An 18,382-nucleotide genomic window follows, 5' to 3' on the forward strand; every position below is an offset into this window, starting at 1 on the left:
TGTTAAAATCAATCAACAAATATTTGAATGTCTAATATATGCAAGATCCTGTGCTAGTTGCCTCTCAAGGTGCAATCTTTGTCTCTTTTCACTTTTTCTCCCTATACACTCTTCTTCTCAATGACCTTGTCTCTCATAGCATCTACTCAGCTCCCAAATCTGCCAACCCAAATACTTATCTTCTCCTAAACTCCAGAAATATATTTCTAAATTCTATCAGATATAATAATCATAATACTACCAAATGTAATATTATAAAAAAAACTTACTATGTCAATAAAGCATTATTATATCCCTATCAGACCTGTATCATTTTACCATTTAGGAGAGGGTTTAGAGGGAAAAAGGCTGGAGGGATCAGTGAGAACCTTTCTATTTTAGTAATCTAACCTTCAAGTATGTAAAATTTGAACTCGAAAGGAAGCCTGGAAAATGAGGGATAATTCTAAAAAATTCTTCAGTTGATGGAGAATATCATGCTAAGTGAGATAAACCAATCTCAAAAAACCAAAGGACGAATGATATCGCTAATAAGTGGATGATGACACATAATGGGGGGTGGGAGGGGTTAGTGTTAGGGTTAGAGTTAGGGTTAGGGAGGGGGGCAAGAATGGAGGAAGGAAGGACTGTATAAAGGGAAAAGAGGGGTGGGAGGGGTGGGGGAAGGGAAAAAATAACAGAATGAATCAAACAACATTACCCTATGTAAATTTATGATTACACAAATGGTATGTCTTTACGCTATGTACAAACAGAGAAACATCATGTATCCCATTTGTTTACAATAAAAAAAAATTCTTCAGTTGAAAATATTGGTGAGGATTTGTATTAAGTAATGTCATGTTTACTATGATTTGAATGTTACTCCAAGATTTAGTATGTTGATAATGGAAAGTATAGTGTTGCAGTTTGTAGTAAGATACGCTACTTGGCATCAGAAAATGTTCAAACAATTTCACATGTGATTATAAATTTTTTTTGGTAACAAATGAGCAATATATTTCATTAGTAGAGCTAATACCTTTTACTTAACCTTCCCTCTAGAGACTGAGATGTGAAAAGGAAGGAAGTAATATGTATAGACCATTTATTTGACTTCTGTCTGTTCATCAAAACAAAGCTGCTTTATGTGAATTTCCCCTGTTTAACAGATGAAGAAACTGAAGGCCTGAAAATTAGGCAGTCAGACAACATGGGAGTGTCTGAATTCAATCATGTTTGATTGAAATTGCTATTAAGCTGCACCCTCCTACCCATGTTGACTTAGTCCCTGATTCTTTAATGGAGCAGATCTTGGGAAGGGAATTCATTTGCCCTCATTCTCTGAAACAAAACAAAAGCCAAACAATAAACCATATCAAAGCAGCCCCACCTTCTGCCTTCATTAATGCCCACATTGTTCTACCTCAGAGCAAACTTAAAACCTTGGAGCCATCTTTGACTTTCTTCTTCCATAAATGGTCAGTTGCTAGGTCCCATTGATTTTTCCTTAATTTTGTCTCTTGTATCAATTCAGTCCTTTCTCTTCCTATTGCCATAATCCTAACTTAATACCTGTTTCTCAAGCCATTTTGATACCTTATTGATGGTCTCCCTGCTGCTCTCTTGTTCATCCAATGATATTTACTGTTCCTAATAAGACTTAAGGGGCAGTGTGATGTAGTGGTTGAGCTTGGCTTCCATAGCACAAATGTGTATGTTCAAACCTCTAGTTCTGCAACATACAATTTGACATTTCCTCATCTTTGGAATGAAGATCATAATAATAATAACTTTGTCCTAGCATTATTTTCTGAATCAAATCAATTAAGTTTTAGTCACCATTTTCATCACTGTGACCCAAAGAACTGAAAGAACAACATAGAGGAGGAAAGCATGGTTTTAGTAGTTTGGCAGACTCCATAGCTCTGGACCCAAGGTAAGGTAGATCATCATGGCAGAAAGGCACAACAGAGGAAAGTAGCTCAGGATATGGCAACCAGGAAACACAGAGAGAGCTTTGCTCACCAGGGATAAAATATAAACCCCAAAGGCACATCCCCAGTTACTTCCAACCATATTCCACCTTCCAGCAGTTACCACCCTATTAATCCATATCTGATTCCATTCTCCCTCTCATAATATGATCATTTCTCCTCTGAATATTCTTGCATTGTCTCACACATGAGCTTTTCAGGGACACCTCATATCCAAACCATAACAAATTAGAGCATATATCATACATATGTAGAAGAATGCCTATAATAAAGTGCTCAATAAATGTTACCATTATTACTGTTACTGTCCTTATTATAGTTTTGGTCATGTTGTTGCAGTAGGAGCTAATATTAAAAAATAAAGATCAAATTCATAATCTGAGTTTGTAGGCCAAGGACTGAAACACAAAGCACAATAAGGATGATAATATAAATGAAGACATGTGGTATTAAAACAGAAGCAAGACTAAAAGCTCCTTTACATCTAAGTAAGGCTTATGTTCCTTGTTGATCTAGGACCAAATGCACCTTGGTGAAATGAGTCACTACAACCCATAACAAGCATGGGTCAGAACACTTCCATAGTGATTAGCATCTGGTCAAGTAGATGCTTGACTTTTTTAGCCATCAAGGAGTCTAGCAAACTATTACCTAAACATATAAAATGATACGAAACATGGTTTTTTCTAGTAATGGCCATTTATTAGTGAAATGAAATGAAAAATAAATGGAGAGGGATTTGGAGACAATGGTAGAGACAGAAATGAAGATAGAAAAATATATATAGAATTTTAGATTCTTATACAAAAAGATTTTATTATTTACAGATACATACCCTTTGATGTGATTAACTTCCAATTTTTTTGGCCTTTATGTGAAATCTTCAGATACTTTGGTCCATATTTCTGCCCCTAGTTGTAAAGATCATATATGCCTAACCCATAATATTTTTCTTAAACCATTCTCTCTCTACCTATTTCTCATGACTTCAGTTCTAGGTTGTTTATGCACACATGCACACACATGTGCATACACACACACATGCATATATATATATGTCCATTTATCTTCCCTCTACAGTGAAGCTTTCATTAAACACTGTAGTTTTTCTACTTGCTTTTGAAGATACTTTGCAGTTTAAAGACATTCATTTATGTTGTCAAATTATTTTCAAGTATTTTCTGTGCCTAATCTGTGCTCAGAATTTGTATTTAAGAAAATAAGCTATAAATATAAAAAATATATAATTAGATGATTAATGATTTCTTTTCATTGTGTGTATGTAGATAAATGTTTATATGTGTCTACTCTCCACCGACCTCTCTTCCAGAATTTGTTTGTAAATGGAAACTAGTTAAATAATTTGGAGCTATAGGAAGTTAAAAACTAAAAATAATTATTAACATAGGAGCTATGCCAGAGGGAATTTAGAATGTGCACCAATACTCTGAAACTAGTAATTAAAACTAAAGTTGAACTGTTTTGAAGAAAACCAACATAGAATTCTTGAATAATGTACTTGAAAGTAAGTTCATGTGATTTTTATCATAATCTAATTATTTAATATCAATATCTGTCAAATAGGTGAAATTCTTTAGAACATATATAAATATTTAATGTATTTTATGAATAGAAATCTTACATTTAAAAATTATTAAATGCTCAATCAGAGCTGGTTCTCTGATTTCAAACAGCATAGTAATAGGTAATTTCTTAGGAAATGTTCCCCTTATATTTTCTGTCATCATGTACATCTTTTATCTAAGGCCCAACTATTCACTCAACTCAATTTCCTATTTATAAATTTCCCTAGTTCACCTGAGGGACAGATTTTGGCAGCTTGAATGCTATAGATAGCTAATGATTATGCAGTTTACATATAGCAACTGTTCAACTTCAATAATATTTTATTAAAGCTATCAGAATGATTTACTTGTTAAAAAGTGAATAACCAACTGCTTTTGAAACTTCACTGCAATTTTCCTTTGGAATGTTTAAAGCAAACAAAAATAATATTTTCAAAAACCCAGGGAGAATTTGCTTTATGTAGAGCTTTTACAATATTGTCTATGAAATTTTCCCCACTAAAGAGATAAAATAACAGGCTTTCAATGTATGTTCTCATAGAGTATTCCTTATCTTACAGATGAGCTCAGTGAAAATGTTACGGCCTCGTCTCAATAGCATTCTTTTCAAGCTCACGTTTGAAGAACACGTAAACAACATCAAACCAAGCATCATAGCAGTAACTCTTGCTTGTGAAGAAGTGAAGAAAAGTGAAAGCTTTAATAGACTTTTAGAGTTAGTTCTGTTGGTTGGAAACTACATGAACTCAGGCTCAAGAAATGCCCAGTCTTTGGGATTTAAGATCAACTTCCTTTGTAAGGTAAGATGGCATTTACAATGCTAACTTATGATAATAATCTTATAGATGTGAAGGTTAATCTAAATATAAATACTGAATATCTGCAAAGTTACATGCATTAAGAGTGAAATTTATGGTATATGAATTCTATCTCAATAAAAATAAATAATTTTTAAAAAATATTATTACAGTAAAATAAAAAAGATTGTGAATTCTTTGGTAGTACAGTACTTAACTCTTGCTGATATTTACTGAAGTTTATAGACCAAAAAATACTGTTGTAATACAGATACATCATTGTATTCTAATCTATTTATCCTTATTTTGTCTTTCCAAAAAGTATTTGAGAAACTAAATTTAATGAGGAAAATGGTCAGAAATTTCTTTTTGAATATACTTCACTTTTTCTACTCTAAGAAAATAACACTATATTTGAATAGGGTTATCACTAGGCTTACACTGGTTTTTGTGTGCATTACCTTCAAAGATTAAAAAATCAAGTGATATTTATCTTCACTGTTTTGATTGGGCAATTTCATAGTATTATTTTTCAGGCCAAATTTTTGTGAAAAGTAAACAAAGAAACAGAGAAGCCCCAAAGTGATTGCATGTGTCCATTTTGAGGCTGGGGCAAAGAACCTTGGTCAAGGAAAAGATCTGTCTTTTACACAGAGAAAACTGAACAGACTCAGGGGTGAAGCTAGCTAGAGATGAAAGCTAGAGGGAAGCAAGCTAGAGATGAAAATAAATCTGAAAACAAGCAATCTGTCTTTGACATCTCACCATCTTTCACTTTTTCTTTTCTCTCACACCTGAAAACATTGCAGAATTTTGGTTACTTCTTGAAGTACATTATATCAAGAATCCCTAGGAATGGATATGAATTTCTTTTGTGTTCATACATTAAATAGATTTGCATTAGTATCAACAGATTGATATTTTAATATCTGTCAAAAAGGATTTGATCCTGGTAATTCTAACAAAGATAGACACAAAGAATAACATTTATAGATAATTAGAAATGTAATGGATTTTTATCCATTTGTTCCTGGTATATTTATGAGTAGTGTATGAAAAAAAAATAGAGATCACTTGGAAATGCCAACTTTTGTAAAGAAGAAGTTTTTATTTCTTCTTCTTGTGATAGTTAAGGATGTGCAGAATTATTTGATAATACCAGGGGGGAATTAGGTAATGCTCATAATAAATTAGAATAAATGATAGCTGGATTTATGAGATAAAACTCTTTATGCTTTCTCATTATGTCTTGCACCATATTGCCTGATACTAGTGAAGTCATCTCTTACCAAGGTGCAGCTTGGTTAGAGTGTATTTCAAATGCATAGTGAGTAAATCTAAAATGATCTTGGTTAATGATTATAAAAATAATATTAGAAATTTATATTATATATCTATTTCACATTTAACTCATAAAAAGATTTTGAACTATTCTAATATGAACAAATACATCTCTTTATTATCAAGTGTCTTAATTTTACCCTATTCAAATTAATTATATGAACTGATTTCTTTCAAGCAAGAATGAATAAGTCCTTTATGCATAGGAACAAAAGATTACATTAATCTCACAGAAGGATTTTAGTTACATCTTATATGTGGGAGAGAGGCTTCTTCCTGTCATCTATATGTCAAATAAAAGTTCTTCCACACAACGCTGATCTGACATCTATCACTAGAGGTATGCTCAAAGGATTCAGCACAAAGATTTTTGCCAACTTCAAATAAAATAAAAAATAATCTTGTGGGGAATACTATCATGTAGTAATAGGTGTTCTAAAAGAGAAAGAAGTGAGGTTTTAAAATATTTCCCCTCCCACTTTTTTTCAGTAGAATTTTTACCTACTGTTATGTGCTTAAAGAGAAATAGTTGTCAGTAATGAAGCAAAATATCATATACAAGCATGTCATTCCCATAATTTCTACAATTAAAATGATGTTCCTAGAATACAACAGATTCTGAGCTGATGTAAATATCTAATATGACAGAAATTTACTGAAGTACCTAGAAAGAGCTTAGGTCTGTTATGGGTACAAAATAGAATTAACTAACTACTGATATATGATCAACTAGAATTGCTGTTAAATTTCACTTATATCATAAAAGATTACTCGGTTGATTTTTTATTTCTTTACAAAATATCAGGGAGAATTCCCTGTGTATTATTTACTCACCTAAACTTTTCTAATGTTGATTTCCTTTCTCAGTAATTTTGAAAGTGTAATCAACTGCCTTTTACAAGAAGCTAAAAAGTACATTAAAATATTTACCTTTTTTAAAAGGAGTCCTGATATAAACAGTTAAACTTATCAGATATATCTTAAGAGTAACATAATATAAAAAATTCAGAGGGTCACAATTGGCTGCTATGATATTTGGGAAGAAAAGGCAAACAGATGGGTTAACCAAAATGTTAAATAACACTAAAGGGTATCATTACTCTAAGTACTACCCTCACCACAAAATGCTTTGTTAATTTCAGCAGTGAATTATCATTTTGTGAGTCACCAAACCAGTGTGCTGAACTGTAATAAAAATCATTTCAATGAAGATGATTTCCCAATGTTAACTTGGCCTGTACTTGCGTGTTGGTTATTAAAATTCTAACCAATAGCAAAGCTGTACTTCAGGGACATTTGTTATTTTTGTTTTCAGGATGTAATAGCATATATAATCTGCATAAGAACAAAACATTTAAAAATACTGAGCACTCCCTAAGTGCTAAGCTTTGTAGGTATTTCAGATAAGGATCTTTGCATACAACAGAAAGTGCCTCTGCTTGATTGAGGCAAAACATAGAAGTTATTGTAAGGATGTGGGGTAGTTCAGCCAGTAGCTGGGGAAAAGCTAAAGAAATTGACCTTTAAAAAGAATACCAGCCAGGCGTGCTGGTACACACCTATAATCCCAGTGGCTATAGAGACTGAAGCAGGAGGACCATGAGTTCAAAGCCAGCCTCAGGAACTGCAAGGCACTAAGCAAATCAGTGAGACCCTGTCTCTAAATAAAATACAAAATAACACTGGGGATGTGGCCCAGTGATTGAGTGCCCCTGAGTTCAAACCCCACCCCTGCAAAAAAAAAAAAAAAAAAAAAAAAGCAGTTGTGGCAGCTGAGAGAATTCAGGTAGCAAGAATGAAGGAAAGTCTTTTAAGGATGTTGCCTTTGGAATGTATCAGCTCCAACCATTTTCCTCCTTTCCCTGTACATTAAGATTGTAATTAAACTGATTAACCTAGAATGGATTACAGAATTGCTGCTTCTCTAAGGGGAAAACAAAGATCCTTGAGTGACAATACTACCAAGACTACCTGTTTTGGCAGACCTACAGAATGCTCTTGCCAAAGATTGGGATGCCAAAGTTGAGGGGGTATCATGCAGGCACAAACACACAAAGACAAAACAAAACCGATGGGTCTATATGTCAGTGGCATGCAGACAGTACAGAAGACACATAGAAACATCAAAAAGCTGTAGTACAATTGAGTAGCCAAGAAATATATATAGAAAATATGTGACATCACAACCTTCACTGTCAATCACTGCCAAAATTAATGTCTGCTCAGATTAGGAGTTCAGAGGAGGGAGAAACTTTGGAACTTGAGTGGTGTAAAATTGAAATAGAAAGATCTTGAAGAGTAGAAATGATTAGGGTATAGGAAGACAAGCCATAGCTGTACCCAAGAGGAAAATGCCATGGACTTAAAAACTAAGTACATTTTAGTTTCTACTTTGCCAATTATCAGCCAAACATTTATGGCTAAGGTTCTCGCACTCTATGAATCTGTTTCTTCATCTATACATGAGGAAATGCGCTGACCCCTGTTTATTTTCATGAAGTTGTTTTCAGGTCAAATAAAATGAGTTATGTTAGAATACACTGTAATGTTATACAAATGCTAATTCTTTTTAATGATGACACACAACTAGGAGTGATCATGATGTATATGATACTTAATTAGAAAACCACACTGCCGGGAATATTGAGTTCATGTTGGAAACAAGTAATCACATGGGTAAGCAAGTTGTAAAATTTTTAGTCTTTTGTATACTACTTTGAATATCTTGGCTATTTTTTGTAAAATCATTTGCAGCCCCCTTAATAACTTTAAAAAGCTAAAATGTTTTGTTTAGTATTCTGGCCAGAACCTTCAAAAACTCTCTTTCACTAATTTGACTTTCTAGTCATTCTACTTACAAAGACACAAACATGTATGACACACCAAAATCTTATACAATCTTGCTTACATGCACATGTGAAATATATCATGGAAAAACTCAAAGGAAAACATGTAGGTTCACTATGGAAAAAAAAATTCAGATATTTTTAAGTTGTCAAGATTAGCCTAATAATGTAATTTTCTATACTTTTAACATTCACCATTTACATAGAGTGCCAGTAACAAGTATAGGATATATAACTTAAAGGCCATCTCATGGTATTAGTAGCAGAGTATTATAGGCATCACCCCAAATATATAAGGGTACATCCATTACCCCACCATACAGCTTGTAAGAAGGGAAGTAAAATGTTTACCTCCATTGTGAAATGGAAGATTACTTACCAGAAAAAAATGATTTGTAGAGAAAAATGACTGGGTGTGATGGTGCCCACCTGTAATCCCAGTGTTTCTTAAGTTCAAAACCAACCGTCAGCATTTGTCAAGACCCTAAGCAATTTAATGAGACCCTGTCTCTAAATAAACTACAAAAAAGGCTGGATGGAATGTGGCTCAGTGGTTAAGTGCCTGTGGGTTCAATCCATGGTCTCCCCCAAAAGAAGAATAAAACAAAAATGACTGCTGTCTATAGCAGTAAAATTTGGAAATATATAATCCAAGAGAAAATCTGCAAAGACTTAAGAAAAAATGTCATATACAGATACTCCAGTAATTTCACATTGTCTGATGATCATTTTTAGCTTAAAAGATGTAGATTCTGTCCATACAAACTTAGAATTTTAGCATAAGAAGATATCTAGCCTTTTCAGTCTACAGTAAGAAAACTTATGCTCAAAAATTGAGCATAAGTGTTTTGGTCATCTGAGGCTGCCATAATAGAATACCATAGAGCACATGGCTTGTACAGTAGAAATTTATTTTTTCAAAGTTTAGGAGACTTGAGGTCTAAGATCAAGGTGGTTTCAGGTGAGGCCTCCCTCCTCGGGTTGCAGATAACCACTTTGTTGCTGTGTCCTCACATAGGGCTTATACCCTTTTTATTTTTCGTTCCCCTACTCTAAATTCAGAACTCATCAAATTTGGGGGAATACTTTATTCTACATTATATCCCAAGTGTCTAATATGTATGAAACCCTCAATAAATGACAGCTGAGTGAAACCCATGCAATTGATGAAATTAAAGTCTGTTGTTAATTTTCAGCATAAATGTTAACTTTTTTTTAAAGTGAAAGAATTTTTTTCTCTCAGTTATATAGGGCATATTTTTACCAGCAAAACTTTTGAATATGTAATTATAACATTTTGTTATGGTTCGTATATAAAGACATAAAAATGTATTGTTTGCTATAAAGCCACATAAGTGTTGCACCTTCAAACACAAGTTAATACCTACTTTAATATGAAAGTATTAATTTAAAAACAAAGATATTTTAGAAAATAAACACGTTAGGATTTTCTGAAAAAGAATCTTACAAATATCAGTAAATCCTGGTCAAGAGTCTACACTTTTAGTTGCTTGTGTTTTACAGTTTTGAAGTGCTTTCCTTGTTTACAAGGAGGTTAAGTATTATTAACCCCATTTTGCATATTAGAATACTAAATCCTACTGAGGTTATATAATATTTCCAATATTGGAAAGCTAGAAAGTGTCGAAGTTAGGACTTAAATGTGGGTTTTCTGTATCCAAAACAGTGCTGCACCCTGCCTCGCATTGCATTATAACTGAATGTTTGGTCATACTTGAGTCATTTCACAAAGCTTTACAGAACCAACTCTGCCACTTACAGAGTTCTGAAAATGGAAAAAAAAAAAAACCTCATGTGGATTTTCATGGCTCTCTGGAAGCTTATGAAACTTGGAATTTATCTTTTTAAATTCAGCTGGAAGTAATTGTAGGTATATTAGTAGAAAGTTTCTCTTCCTATAATAGATTTTAATGTATCCAAGCAATAAAGCCCACATGTGTATGTGTGTGTGTGTGTATATATATATATATATGTGTGTGTGTGTGTGTGTGTGTGTGTATTTATATATATATTTTTTAACATCAAATAATCTGAATAATTATAGAGCTATCCCCTGGTGTTGAATAAGTTCTCTGAGTATATCAGTTTTATATAGGCAATGTTGAGTGCTAGGCTCAAAATTTACAAATGTGAATCTGCTCTTCAGAGAGATGGCTCACCAGTGATCACTCAGTGACAAAGGCAGAGTTAGGATCCAGCTTCTCCTGGGACTCTTAACAAATACTTCAGTGGATCCTATTATTTTTGGCATTTGCACAGACTATTTGACTTCACTGAAATACACTTTTTTCCTGTCAGTGTTTAGCATTATTTGAATATGGGGGAGATGTGACTGACTGTTTGTTAAGAAGAAACTTGAGGTTTAAAATTTAGCTTTGAAAAATATCTATGGAAGGGAAGATTAGGCTCATGACCAAGTGTGGAGAGAGGTGAAATATTAGGTCCTCTTTCCAAATTCCTTCTTCTCCCTTTGGATCCTTTAAACTTTCCTTTCCATGGGGCTGTTTGCAGCAAATAGTTTTCATTTGGTGATCCATCCAAGTCACTGTTTCATAATCAGTGATATATGATCTTATGCTACAGCAAAATGTAAAGGAGTTCATTCATGATACTTTGCATTTAAAATGTCAGTATATAATTTAGTGGCACACTGTAGCATTTGTTCATAATTCATGGCCAATGGACACAAACATTTCAATTTAAGGATCTGTCTGCACCTCATTATATTGCATTGAGACAAGAACATTCACCAATTTAGACCTTTGAAATAACTAAGTACCATAGAATGACACAAGGATAGGATATCATTCTTAATTTTAAATAGTTTCCTTTGTTCGACTTATATGATGTTTGACCTTTATTTAAGTCCATTGTATTTTATTGTATTTTGCTTACTGAACTCTCATCATTGAGAACCACTGAATAGTTTCTTAAACTTAAAGATGAATATTGCATTGTGGTATTATGCAAATAGTGACATTCTAGAGTCAACTTTTATAATTTTGCCATAGCTTTTTGTTTCTTATGGTTCCTTGTGTAAATCAACGCACCAAAATTTGTAATTCTAAGGCAGCAAACATTAATATTACTTTAGACAATAAGTCCAGAAGTGCCAAGTTTATAGAACACTAATTTTTGGTTTTTAAGGAAAAAAAAATAGTTGTCTGTAAGGTCTTTTATTTCCATATGTTGTTACTCATTATAGATCCTGAAGTATTTATTGTTAATCTGTGCATAATGGTTTACATTCATAGGCAAATGTTGTTAGTGAAAGATTGCATTATGTGAAACATGGTGACTGACGCCTGTAATCCCAGCTACTCAGAGCCTGAAGCAGGAGGGTCTTATAATCAAGGCCAGCCACAGGTACTTAGCAAGACACCGTCTCAAAATGAAAAATGTAAAGGGACAGTGATGCAAATCAGTGACAGAGCATCCTTGGGTTCAATCCCTAGTATCCAGGGTGCAGGAGATTGCTTCACTAATTTCTCCAGTAATAAATCTGAGTTCAGACATCCAGTCCAAAGTCCTCACCTCTGATATACTCCATGCCATTGAAAATCTGAATGGACACAGGCTACTTCTTCTGAGTTTATCTAATTTTAAAAGGCTACCCTGTAAAAGTTGGAGACCACTGATCATGTCTCCTTGATTTTGTAATCCTGTGAATATAGTACTGCATGCTTTGAAGGTTGTTCAATTAGAAAATCAGCTTTTTCCCACTCCTAAAATGCAGGGTACCCAATTTGGTCTCCTTACCTTTATCCTGTAGTGTACATATATACAGATATATATGTACAGATATATTTGTACAATTGGTCAAAGTAGTGCTTACCTCTGTCTTCATAGGTGTCTTTCTGTCTCTGTGTCTCTAGCTTGCTTCTCTCTCTCCCTCCCTTCTCCCCACTCTGCCTCTACAACCCAATTGCTTTTTATTTTGAGACAGGATTTTGCTAAGTTGCTAAGCATGACCTCAAACTTGTTATCCTCCTGCCTCAGCCTCCTGAGTTGCCGTGATTACAGGCATCTGCCACCATGCCTGACTAAGTTATTATTGTTCTTACTCTCTGTAGCCCACGTTAAGAAATTGAGATGGGAAAATAGACTAACTTTTTAATAAGCCTTCCCCAGCAGGGGAAAAGCTACATGATCATGTCAACCACAGGAATTAACCAACTTTGTAGTTGTACTTCTTCAAATTGCTATAGTTATGAAAGAGTATGTCTCTCAGAATATCTTTTTTTTACAACCTGAGCCCTAAAACAAAGGAACTTACACCTTTATTCATTTCCTTGCATCTAAAAATATAGAAGTCCCATGAGCTTAAAGATTTTTTTTCTAAGTTGAATTCGTTAATTTACATTCACTGCTGCAAATTAGCTAAAACTTTTAAAGTAACAATTGCTTGTTTTATCAGGATTTGATTACATCTGTTTAGACATTATCACATTTATAACACTGTAGTTTTGCTTGTGGGAAAACTTCATTATATCCCCAAAATTTCAGTTTCTTAAATTATCTAAAGAACAGTAGTTTGTAAATGTAATTTATCTGATGCAGACTTGATTACTATTCCTGGTCAATACTGACTGCTTCAAAGACTCCTTTTTTTCCTCAAAATATTTTTCTCTATTACATATTTTAAAATGGTTTAGCCCCTAAACACATGCATATGCGTGTACACACACAACAGGCACTTAAGTATAATGATTTATATTGTGAAATCTATGCTGCTATCGGATTTTAATATATATGTTACAGTTATGCTTTTATATCTTCCTCATACATATATATGTCACCTACTGTGTAGGGTATATATGAATAAATGAACATATATTTGGAGAGAGAGATATATATATATACACAGATGTATTTCACATATATACACACAGATATACATTTATATATATACATATATATGCACATATATATATATATATATGACACACTTACCTTTTGTACTGGCTATGCTAAGTTAGTTTACTTTCCTATACAAACACATGGCTTTTTCAATAGGAAAGAGATTCAGATTTTGAAACCTTTACTTTACAGGAAAGACCAAGGAAAATTTATTAAGAGCCAGACCATGTCAAAAACAGTGTGTGATCATGTGGTTGGGAAGTAAGAGAAAGATATACACAGAGACAAAGGGTTTGAGAGATAGAGAAAAGAAAGGGTAAAGACAGTCAGGAGTGATTTTCAAAATTGTGTAAGCAGAAAAACAGGATTAAGGTCATGTTTGTTCTTGTACATAAATGAACAAACTTGTAGATAGAATTGAAAAATGCAAAATAAGAGTTGCCAAATCATTTTCCTTAGATTCTACCAATAATAAGTATTAAAAAGCCAATTACATATATTTGTATGCAGAACTGGAGTGAAGGATGGCGAGGACTCAGGAATGGCTGTTTTGACTCATTCAATACAGATGTATTTAAAGGAAACTGAACAAGAATATATCGATATTTTCATTCTTTTTTTGTCAAAACTTACATCCTCATACAATAATACAAAAGAAAACAGTCAAGTTAATACTGTGCCATAATTATACTTGTTGAATTCATTGTGACTAAACAATGATGGAGGTAGTAAGCTGTTCTGAGTAGTAAAGCTGGCAGAGATGAATAATTCTCTAGTTTACAAAATTTGGGGGATATTTATGATGAGTCCCCCTCATATTAGAAGTGGCAATAAATGTTGTCAGTATTGGAGCAGACAAAAAATGATGGGACTAACTGTGGGTCTACTTGGTTCACCACGAAGACTGTTTCCATAGAGGATTTAAATGAACCCAGCTGGCTTAGTATTCTGTGAATTGCTGTAGTCATTTTCTGAGTTTAATCTTATGACTGATTTTGTAATTCTCACAGTGGGGGAAAGTTGACAACATGAACAGCATTTAGTGAATATAATTAGTAAGTTTGAAAACAAATGCCTTTTTATTCTCTGAAAGCTCTGTTCAAAGGGGATTTCAACCCTGTATGAAACTGTTGTTGAAAACACATGGCTGCAGGGCTGAGGATGTAGCTCAGTGACAGATCACTTGCTTGGCATATACACGGCCCTGGGTTCGATCCCCAGCACCACAAATAAAAAAAGTACAAATACAGATAAGCAACACCAACAACAGATCCATGGCTACTGTGACCAATCTTTTTGCAAACTGATTTTCGTGTCAAATGAAGTGTCCTACTGCAGGCATTGTGCAGTCTTAACAAGGAGAACCAATGACCATGGAAGGTGGTTCATAAAGTGGCAGTTAATGGGAACATAAAACTCTGTGGTAATTTTGGGTAATCTAAGAATTATTTATGTTCATTTAAATGCTTTTTAGTTAGTACTTAGGCAGCTAGTTGATCATATTTATTGAGACTTTACTCTCTGTGGAACAAAGTGCTAGATGTTTTGCAGAGATAGAGAGAAATAAAACATATATCTCCAGCCCTTGGTTTGCTTATGAGCTAGTTGCTTGATAAAGAACTTTGTAATACTAAAGCAAGAGACTGGGTAGAACACAGGGTAGTGTGTGTGAGGAAAGGGGAATGGATTTTATATTAATAACACACATGAAAAATAAATTATGTGACTCATAAACACTGACTAAATAACTACAAGACAATAAAGGACTTGATATTCCACAATGTAAAGCTGCTCTACCTCTTTGGAAAGGAAAAGAACATATGTGTGAAGGCATATTGTTTTAAGAAAGGAGCTCAAATCTTCAAATTCAAGCATGTAGGTAGATACATATATTTAAAAAAGAATACTTGGAAATTTGTGCTGAGGAGAATAAAGTATTATAAGCTACATTCAAGATTTGGGGGAAACATGTAGATGCTAAATTCCAAGGATTTTTCATCAATCACAGCCTGGCCCTCTCCAATCCCTTTTTGCTTCCAAATTTCAGCTTTTTTGAAGTATATGATAAAGACCAGGTTGTTCATTGATATCTTAAAGCATCTCCTTAGGACTTTTGTTGGCTTTTTGTATTGCTATTTTATCTGAAGTCAAATGTGTTCATGGTTAATAGAGCTTGAATCTAACCAAGTTTCTTACATTATAATTTAAGGTATAATTGGCATACAATAAAATTTGCTCAATTAGGTATATGGTTTGGTAAAGTTTGGCAGTTTTATACACTTTTAGAATCTACATTGCAGTCAACCAATATAGTTTTCTCATACCTCTGTGTAGTTGATCTCTCCTTCCAGCTCTGGGCATGTACTTACTCTATTTTGAAATTTTGCTACCTTCTAGGATATCATATGAATGAAGTCATGTAGGAATTTCACTTAGTTTAATGTTGTGGCACATACTAGTAGTTCACTTTTATTGCTGAGCAGTATTCCATTTTTGAGCATATCACATTTTGTTTTTCTGTTAATCAGTTGATGCACATTTGAATTGCTTCTAATTTTAAGCTACAATACATGAGGATCCTATGAACATTCATGCCCATCACATAAATTCTTTTATCTTGAGCAATTAGCTAGGAGTAAAAGGTTGGGCCATATGGAAAGTATAGGTTTCATTTTAGAAGATACTGTTTTCCAAAGTGTTTGAATCATTTTCATTTATATGATTAAATTCAGTGAAGTCAGGGTAAAGATGAGGAACAAAGTGAACTGCTGGTAAGATTGCAACTTGGTGCATGTATTTTAGAAGACAATTTGGTACTTTCTAGAAATTTCGAAGGAACAATACACTAGATATCCTACATAAGGACTCTGGAGACATGTACAAGAATGATCACACTATCAAAGGTCACATCAAAAAAGTAAAAAGACAACACACAGAATTGGAGAACAAATTTGTGAATTAAGTATCCAATAAGGAGTTAATATCCAGAATATATCAAGAACTCCTATGACTCAATAACACTTTTCAAAAACAGGCAAAGAACTGTTTGAGTAGATGTTTCTCCAAGAAGATATAAACACATGAAAAAGAGGTTCAACATCACTAAGCATCAGAAAAACACAAAAGCACAATGAACTACTACTTTGTACGTATTAAAATGACTGCTATCAAAACAAAACCACTGAATAAGTGTTGGCAAGGATTTGGAGAAACAGATCCTTCTATGCTACTGTTAAGAATGTAAAATGGGAAACATTATGGCAGTTACCACAAAATTAAGCACAGAATTACTATATGATTCAGCAGTTTTACTTCTGGGTATACACATAGAAGAATTGAAAGCAGGAACTCAGATGATTGCACACCAGAATTCAGAGCAGCATTGTCCTTAATAGTGAAAAGTTGGAAGCAACTCAAATGTCCATTGATAGATGAATGAACATACAAAGCATATATAGTGCATATATATAATAGTGCATATATATAATAATATAGTATTCCACCTTAAAGAAGAAAGACATTGTAGGGGCTGGAGAGATGTTGTTCAGTGGCAGAGCATCTGCTTAACATATGAGAGGCCCTGGGTTTCATCCCCAGGACCATCAAAATATAAATCAAAGAATGAAATTCTGGTATGGTACATGCACATGTGAACCTTGAAGACCTTCTACTAAACGAAATAAACCAGACACGGAAGGACAGATATTGTGTGATTCTACTTATCTGAGGGATACCTAGAATAGTCAAATTCATAGAGACAGAAAGTAGAGTAGTGGTTACCAAGCATTAAGGGGAGAGGCGGATGAAGTGTTTGTGTTTAATGGGGACAGTTTCTGTTAGGGATGATAAAAAGTTCTGGAGGTAGGCAGTGGTGATGACTGTACAACAGTGTGAATGTACTTAATGCCACTGAGCTGTACACTTAAAATTGTTAAAATGCTAAATTTTTGGTGTATTTTACTACAATGTGAAAGGGTGTTCACACTAGGATTATCTGTAATAATATCAGAAATAATGATTTCCATGCTAAAAGAAAGTGAAAAGCCTTTAAGGAAAAATTTCAACAGGAGAATATAACTAAAATTAGTTATATGGTAAAATACTACATAGCAGTGGAAATTAATGAGTTAATGTAACTACTAGCATCAACATAGTTAAAAAACTCCTAACTTCTTAATGCTGGATTCTAGTTATGCTTTCCAATCAATATGTGCCTGAGACCATCCAAGTTGCTCTTACACTAATGTTCAGTCTTCAAATGCCATTTATTTATAACATATACATAGATGTGTGTATAGATATTTGTGTGTATGTGTATATATATATATATAATATACACTTGTGTATATATATATATTTACTTATATATATAAATGAAATCATTCCTATGTACCCTTTTGGTGGAGTGATTATCTTTGGAACTTTGTATGGAGAAAACAATAACAATAAGCTTATTTCACCCACTCTGAAAACTCATACGAACAATTTTGTTATTTCCTTTATTTTTTGAGATTGTTGGAGGGGGTCTCCCTATATTATATTGCCCAGACTGGCCTCGAACTCAAGATCCTTCTGTCTCAGCCTCCCAAGTATCTGGGATTACAGGCATGCACCACCCTTCCCAGCGAACAGTTTTAAGTAAATGCTCATTATAATAATATAAGTTGAATGTTTTAGCTAATTGTTTAAACCATATCTGAGAAGAAACCATTAAACACCCAAGAGATATTCTTGCTTATAAACTATTTCAATACCAATTTAAAATAATTTGATTTTTATTAAATCTATTCTCAGAAGAGATTCTATTTAGTAATCCTAATATAGACAGGTTGATTAACTGAAAGCATTTGAAAGTAGCAGACCAACTTTTCTTTGTTAAGTATAGACATATTTCATTAATTTATTCTGGCCTCTCCAAACATGAGTACAAATACTTGTTGATTTGCTACTGGTCA

At 33.5% G+C, this 18,382-nt stretch overlaps 1 protein-coding gene across 6 annotated transcripts in view; it reads left to right on the forward strand.

The window, feature by feature from the left end:
* The window catches only part of Diaph2 (diaphanous related formin 2), an 831,244-nt gene that overhangs the window by 399,946 nt on the left and 412,916 nt on the right, over positions 1-18,382 (forward strand). For all 6 annotated transcript variants that reach the window (XM_047535653.1, XM_047535655.1, XM_047535654.1 and 3 more), the window contains one exon: positions 4,123-4,362. In XM_047535653.1, the coding sequence (XP_047391609.1) occupies positions 4,123-4,362 (240 nt within the window). The remainder of the gene's footprint in view (positions 1-4,122; positions 4,363-18,382) is intronic.

This window comes from Sciurus carolinensis, chromosome X (assembly GCF_902686445.1).
Source record: "Sciurus carolinensis chromosome X, mSciCar1.2, whole genome shotgun sequence".
Lineage (NCBI taxonomy): Eukaryota > Metazoa > Chordata > Mammalia > Rodentia > Sciuridae > Sciurus > Sciurus carolinensis.